Source organism: Erythranthe guttata, chromosome 12, assembly GCF_056151865.1.
Source record: "Erythranthe guttata isolate IM_541 chromosome 12, IM_541, whole genome shotgun sequence".
Lineage (NCBI taxonomy): Eukaryota > Viridiplantae > Streptophyta > Magnoliopsida > Lamiales > Phrymaceae > Erythranthe > Erythranthe guttata.
Genome location: NC_142544.1, coordinates 2,681,061 through 2,689,271, shown reverse-complemented (window position 1 = coordinate 2,689,271; position 8,211 = coordinate 2,681,061). Strand labels below are relative to the sequence as shown.

The 8,211-nt window shown below is 33.8% G+C and overlaps 1 protein-coding gene across 1 annotated transcript; it reads right to left on the bottom strand.

The window, feature by feature from the left end:
* Window positions 1–1,545: 1,545 nt before the first annotated feature.
* LOC148766216 (LEAF RUST 10 DISEASE-RESISTANCE LOCUS RECEPTOR-LIKE PROTEIN KINASE-like 2.5) lies at window positions 1,546–6,928 on the bottom strand. Its single transcript, XM_088826820.1, has 3 exons — window positions 6,196–6,928; window positions 3,900–3,974; window positions 1,546–2,853 (listed from the first exon to the last, which is right to left on the bottom strand). The coding sequence occupies exons 1-3, from the start codon at window positions 6,926–6,928 to the stop codon at window positions 1,742–1,744; spliced, it is 1,920 nt and encodes a 639-aa protein (XP_088682946.1). The 3' UTR covers window positions 1,546–1,741.
* Between the last annotated feature and the right edge of the window lie 1,283 nt (window positions 6,929–8,211).

Genomic DNA, 8,211 nt, shown 5'->3' with positions numbered 1-8,211 from the left:
TGGATTTTTGTGGACAAAATTGATTAAATTGGGGTTACAATTAAGAATTGAGTATAAAGGGTTGGGGGTAATATTGTCATATACATGAATGTTTCATTTATTTGTAATAAATATTCAAGGGATGGGCTTATTGGTGAAAGAGATATAGCCCCTAAACCTAGAATAATGAAGATATGCTTGGTTAGGGACCTATGCACAAAAACCTCTAAAAAAACTTACCAAATATTTTAGAAAAACTCTTAAATATCTTATGATCTCTTTTTAACATCTTATAAGCATAGTCAAACACCCTAACTCATCTAAATTTGCCTTGCAAAATATCGTGTGACTTATTGCTAATAAAATTATATGATATATTGCTGTGGGACTTTTAGAGTTGCATTCGGTACCCTTGTGTAATGTCTAATGGCTAAAAAAAACCCTATGTTAAAACAATTAGCATATACCCACTTATGATGAGAAATTAAAGCTAATGAAGTCCATGCGAGTTGATTGTGCGTAACACTCGTCGATTATGCGACTAAGAGTGTGTTTTTGGACATGAGAAGACCCTTTAAATTATTTTTTTGGAAAATTATAGATTCACCCAAAAAAAGAACCCTCTTCCAATTTAGTCCTTAACATTTTCAAAGCCATCTTCTCCAAACTAAACAGATTCGATTACCACAAATCATCTTCATCATCCCATTTTTGACAAGCCCACGAGATTGAGAAGGAGAATCCATGGGTTTGCAATTGTTGTTGTGTGATAGAATCCATTTTCGGCATCAAGGCTCCGAGTTTCAAGAATCCGAGTTTTCGGATTGCTTTCTTCTCGTCGGCCATTAATTTTCCAGGTGGTGGTGTTGCAGCCGCTGGAGCAGCAGCCGCCGCCTTGTACGAGCGAATGTGGAGGAGCATGATGGGTTGGTGGGGCTTGTGGATGAGTTGGTGGACGGATGTTTTGGTGGGGAAGAAGATGACTTCTTTTAATTTCTTTTTTATTTTTATTTTTTACATTTAGTATATATTTTTGGCATTATTATCTTTTGTTTAAATAAATATTAAGTTCTATTTTATACATTTTTTTTGATATGTTTTGCATATTTTTGATTTTCAATAATTATTAAAATAAAGGGTGATGTAGTATACTTTTTTTTTCATAGTGGGTTTGTTTCATAATTTGGGGGAAGACTTTTTATTTGCAGTATATATTATATCTTCGTAGGGGCAATATAATCATTTCATTATAGTCAACGAACCTTTTTCAGATAGGGAGTGATGTGCTAAATACAACCCATCAGAGAAGGGTAAATGCTAATTGTTTTAACACAGGACTTTGTTAGCCTTTCATTAGATTACACATGGGTACCAAATGCTAAAAATTCGGGACTTTTAGCTAATGACATGGAATAACAAAGCATATGTGTATGAAAGATATAAAATAAGGATACATATAGCCCTTAAATTGTACTACTAGTTGACTTTTCAAATTCTTTAAGATGATCATAAACACTAATTTTTAAACCTTGAATAAAGTTGTAAAACTTAATGTTTATGCAACTCCTACAATGATAGAGAAAATGCTACATCCTTTTAAAAGTTATTGAAGAAAAAAATAGAGAAACCCCTTACTAAGTTACAATTAGAGGAAAAAGAGGGAGACTATCTATAAAAGTGTATTGTTATAACATTCGAGAAAATTCATATCATGCATCATTCTAGATATTTCAGGTGATTTTATGTGATTCCAAATCAATACCTAATCTTGAGTTGAATTTTCTCTCTCTACATATGATGAACATGAGGAAGTTTCTTTATCCGAAACTCTAGCATTCCACAGAACTGGCTTTGGAGGAATTAGTATGGACTCTATACTTCCTTCTAACATTTCAACAACCTTAGACATCGGTGGCCTATCCGATGGAGATGTCTGAATGCACCAAAATCCGACCAAAAACATTTTATTCCTTGCAATTTCTTCTTCGTCGTCAATCATAATATCGTCTAATTTCCTAGTGACATCAACTACATGCTCGTAGATTTTGTCAGGAAAATAGTTCTCACTCGATTGAATTGCTTCATTTTCGACAAAATTTCTGGCTCCAGCCATTTCAAGAACCATCATTCCATAGCTATAGACATCAGATTTATGAGAAGCTCCTCCGAAATTTCTGGAGAATATTTCGGGAGCAATGTACCCAATTGTACCTCTTGCTCCAAGCATCGATATTATACTCTGCTTCTTCTTGCACAGTTTAGCAAGCCCAAAATCTGATATTTTCGGACAAAAATCCTCGTCTAATAGAATGTTCTGAGGCTTAATATCGAAATGAACAATCCTAGTATTGCACCCCGTGTGCAGATATTCCAAACCTTTGGCAACTCCAACTGCAATCTTGCACAATTTGTCCAAATCTAATGGACAATCATTTATCAAAAACTTGTCCAAAGATTTCTTTGGCATATATTCGTACACTAATGCTCTCTTATTTTGATCAAAGGAAAATCCCAAGAGATTGACAATATTAACATGCGCGGTTCTACTGATGCTAGCAACTTCATTAATGAATTCTTCTCCATTGCTATCGGTTTCGATCAAAACCTTGACCGCAACGAGGGATCCATCAGGGAGTACACCTTTGTAAACACTACCATATCCTCCTTTACCAAGTTTCTCATTGAATGATTTGGTCATTTTCTTGATCTCTGAATATTTGTATCTTTTTGGAGCCAAAATTCCATGTTGGACTAGAATACTTTCGACATCTTGGTTATATTTCTGGTTAGAGCCAGCTCGCGAATGTCGTCGTTTGAGGTAGAAGCATATGACAATGGACACTATAACCGCACCGGTTACAGTAAGTAGAACCACTGCATATAGTGGTATGTAATAATGTAAACATATATATAATAAGTCAAAATGAAGAAAATGGAGTGAGAACTAAAAGTATTTTACCTACTATAATTATGCCGGTAGCAAGCTTTTGTCCTGCAATTTGGTCTTGGAAATTAAAAAAGAAACATGTAAACCTTTTAGGGTTAAATACAAAGTGCACTCCGTACTATCACCAGCGTCGCATATACCCCGTGTACTACAAAATGCGATAAAACGACCCATCAATTTAACGGTCAACCCTCAAATCTCTAACACCGTTAGTTTATGTAGCGTAGTTACATTTTTACACTTACATTTATATGATATAAATTGGCATTTTTTGACTTTATTACTTGGCCATTTTTTTTACTTTTATTACGTAACATTCTGGTGGCATCAATAAGTGGTTCTAGAAAAATATGCCTTGTAGTGTTTGGACGTTAAAAATGAAATGCATGAATTTGGAGAACTAGAACTACGGGAAACATTTTAAATCGAGAGTTTTTAGGCTGAAAGTTCGATTTTTTTTTTTCTTCTGAAATCTAAAAAGAATTCAAAAATATTATCCAAAATAAAAGAAACTCATAAATTTTGGGTGATATTATTAGACTCGGAACAGAATTGCAACATTTCATAAATTTAAAAGGAAATTATAAATAATTTTCAAAATATTTTTTTTTTCCAGAATATATGGGTGAAAGTTTTAGGTCGTGTAAAATAAAAATAGGAAGAAACATGAAAAAATGGAGAGTAAATTGAGTACAATAGAGAAAAAAAGAGGCACACTTTTTATAAACAATCATAGGGGTATTTTCGTCTGAAATTGTCCAACATCTAATGCAATGCTCGGTCAACTTTGAAAATGAACGGATTATTTAAGATAGTTTAATGGCAGGGGCCATATTATCGCATTTTATAATACATGGGTATATAAGTCACTAATGATAGTACAGGGGTGCATTTTGTATTTAACCCAACCTTATAAAGCTCCCAACTTTCAAGAAGAAAAGGAAACGGAAGAAAATCAAAACATTGTGCATACCGTGTCCAGTGTGACGATTTTCGTCGTCATTTTCAGGGGAATATGAAGGAGCTGGTGTGGACTGAGGAGGCTTACCTTCGAAATAAAGTAATTAATTCCAATGAAATATAACTTTCAATACTTAAAGATTCAATATATATATATATATATATATATATATATATATATATATATATATATATATATATATATATATATATATATATATATATAACCAAAATAGAAAATACAAAGCTACACATTCTCAAAATGGTAAATAGGAGGGCCGAGAGATTGAAATAAGGATAGGCCGAGCCTGAATTTAGTATTGAAATGCGATAAATATAAATTAAAAGTTCTTTAAAAATAAGTGCATAAGTTCCTGACCATATCTTTAATATTTATTATAAATAAAGGAAAAAATGATTTATATGACAAAATTACCCCCAACCCTTTACACTCAATTCTTTAATGTAACTCCAATTTAGTCAATTTTGACCACAAAAATCCAATATTATTTGAAAAAAATAATTCAAAAATTAATTTTTTGCCGCCGGTTTCCGATGTTGACTTTTCGATTTTTTTTTCCGGTAGGTTTTTTCCGCCGTCTGTTTTCGGCGTTGACTTTTTCAAAAAAAAAATTCCGCCGCCGGTTTCCGGCTTTGACTTTTTTTAGTGATATTTTTTTTTTCTCATAAAATTTTTATCCGTTTTTTTTACGCCCGCCGCTAAACGTTGACCGTAATTGTACTGTCGTTAACAGAAATTATACTGTCACTAACAGTACATCAACGTAATTATACTGTCGTTGACAGTATATTAACGTAATTGTACTGTCGTTGGTAGAACATTTATGTATTTGTACTGTCGTTGACAGTACAATCAGAATCCACGACAATATTATTATTTTTTTGGATTTTTTTTAAAATTTTGTTTGATTTGTTGACAAGTCAACATAATTATATTACTGTCGATGACAGTAATATAATTGGAAACACAATAATATTATTGTAAACCACATCAATATTTTTTCTTTTTTTGGGTTTTTTGTTTTGCTTGAGTTGTTGACGGATTAACGTAATAATATTACTGTCTACTATTGTAATATTACTGTAAACACAATAATATAACTGTGGTTGACGGTTATATTATTGTTGTTACAGTAATATAACTGTCAACCACAGTAATATTAATTCTTTTGGTTTTTAATTATGTTTACCTTTGTTGAACGGTCAACTTATTAAAATTACTCTATTACAAAATAATAATGACTTTTGCTGTGTTAATATTACTGTGTTAAACTGTAGTACAGTTGATATTATTGTGTTTAACAGTAATATTGTTAATATTACCGTCAACCACAACAATATTGTTGTTTAAACGGGGGGTGAAAAAATGTCAGAAAAAAAGAAAAATATCGAAAGAGTCAACGCCGGAGACCGGCAACGGAAAAATACCAGAAGAAGAAAAAAAGAAAAAAAGAAAATCGAAAAAGTCAATGCCGGAGACCGGCGGAAAAATCAGGAAGAAAAAATTAAAATAAAATAAAGTCAACACCAGAGACCGGCGGTCAACAGCGGTGACGGAAGAAATTGTCCATAAAATTGTGTTTTGGGTCAAAATTGAATAATTTGTGCAATTTGGGGTCAAATTGAGGTTATATTAAATTAAAGAATAAAATTGGAGCATATTAAAATGTGATGGCTATTATAGTCTTTTACAAACCTCTGGACAATATGTGAATTTTTTTATAAAAGAGATTTTTGTCTGGACTCTTTTACGAATAAGTACCTATTGATGGTTTATTTTTAAAGTGCCCTTAAAAATGTGACTACTACTACTTTAGGGCCGGGTAACTGTGGATCCGACAATAATATTTTTTGTACACGTATTTTTTTTATTAATATTTAGCAAAAATAGATTTTAGCCCCCCAAACTTTTGTAAATATAAAATTTGACCCCTTAATACTTTTGTTTTTGTCCATAATCTTATACATAAATCTACATATTTTTTTCACATTTATCTTTTCATTATGAAATATTATGGTTAAAACTTTTAATATTTTAAATAAAGTCTATAAATATTAACTTATTTTACCATTTTGTTATTAAGCCGATGCCCCTGAACCCACCCCCAAAAATTTAAGCTACTCGATGGTATTATTTTTGAAAAAAAACCGCGGGAGTATCTCTCTACTATTAGGAGACAAAGACAAAATAGATAAAAATAAAATATATGCATCATTGGAAGATAATACAAGAATCATTTTTTAATATACAATATCTTGACCAAGAAGATTTTTTTAATATACAATACCTTGAGGGGGCGGAGGGGGGACAAGAGGAGTGTCATCCAATAACCACCGGATGGAAAATCCCGATGCAAGAGCCGTACGCAAAATGTTTATGGACGAAGGCTCCGGAGTCTGTAAAGACCGCACCACCGTCTGACTCACCGGAACGGTAATACTGTCCGCGCAAGTGATGTTGGGTCCGGGCCCCGCCGATGTAACGTCGAACAGATTGATTCTTGTATCGGTTTCATTTTCACATTTGAATCTGTTGGGCATTTGCGCCAAGAGATCACCAGACTGAGGATTGTCAAAGCAATCGTAGTAGAGAGTGACGTTGTTTTCTTTGAATTCTGGCAAGTAATCGTAGAGGATGTTGCCGTCGAAGTCTTTGGTTATGTTGCGGGGGATTTCCGGACAAGTGTTGTCCCACAAGTCCTCCCTCACGATCGTGAGCGTGTGGGCATCGTAATCGATTTCCTGTACCCTGTACGGTGATGATGAGATTTTCAGGATCGGGACTCCGCCCTCGCAAATGAGCTCGTAGTCTGGGCGGCTGGCGCACATGGGCTTGAACCAGAAGGGTTTGCTTATGTAGCGTACGTTGCCGCAGTTCAATGACTGGGGCATGTCCCAGCATGCCTTTGGCTGCGGCATTCCATCATCTTTTTGACAGTAGAAAGCAGGGAAATAAATTGATAAGAGTATTGCTTCCAGCAAGAAGATAAGACGCTTGCCGTTTTTGGGTTTGGGTTCCATTTTTAATTAGGAGAGAGAATACTCGGAATATGTTTGATCGTAGAAAGAGAAAGTAGTACAACTCTAGTCCTAATTCATCCGTTTTTTATTCTTGAAAAGCCTACAAGTGGGAACACTTCATTTCTTTTCTTTATTTAGCTTTGAATCCTTTGATTCATTTTTAAATTATTACATTCAACATATAGAAAGGAACTGCAGTCACTAGTCAGATACTCAGAATCTAAGTAGAATCAATTTTTTTATTCATAAAAAGCCTAAAAGAATAGTATATTACTTTATCTTTACAATATTTTTTGTTAGATCTTATGGAGTATATGGTACTTAATAAATTGTTCTAGGTCGGTGCTAATTGAGAAATTGGACATTAAGAGGACAAAACAGTAAAAAAGGGACAAAAAGTAGGCAAGAATGAAAAAATGGGCAAAGTACACCAAGAGAGCTTCGAACGGCCGTCCCATAAATGAACTGTGAAATTGAACGGCCGTCCGATGGAGAGGAAGATGAAAAGCAAGCTAATTCGTAGTTTGAGACCACCGTCCCAAAGTTGTACTGTAATGCCAGACGGTCGTCCGAGCCGTTGAAGCGGAAGAATCAGGCCATGCATTTCCAGACGATTGTCCGAAAATTTACACTGAAATTCAGACGGCTGTTCGAGCTCACAAATTTACACAGTAAGAAATTTTCAACTACACAAGGAATTTCTTGCCTTCTTATCAAGTCTTGACCACTATATGTGAGAATTACTGTTGAGTGTAGATTTTACGCTCACTACGTTTACATTACATGTATTTTTTGTTTAGATTTAATTATATTTGTGCTTTAATTGATTGATGTTGTGTTTAATAAGTGAAAAACGAGAATTAGGTGTCCATGAAGGAAAAAAGATAAATAAAGAAAGGAAAAAGTTGCAAATAAGGAAATAAATTAAATTGGAAGAAGGAATCTCGCCACAGCTTTGGCAGTGTCCACCATTTCGAGCATATCTCTCTCATACGAACTCCAAATCGGCTGATTTTGGCGGCATTGGAAAGCTAATTTCAAGGGCTACAATTTTTATTCACGCAATATTCCAAAAGTCTGACTACAACATGGCGAAAATCGAAGAACAAATCCTGATGAGGGAAAGTGGCGGAAATTGATTCCTATTAGGTTTCAACTACTTCTTTACAAATCCTATTAAGAACGAAGACTCAAGCATAGTTTTTCTTATTTCATTTATTTATTTTATTTTCTTTATCATAAGAATCACGAGTAGCTAAGTCTTTATTTCTAGGATTTTATTT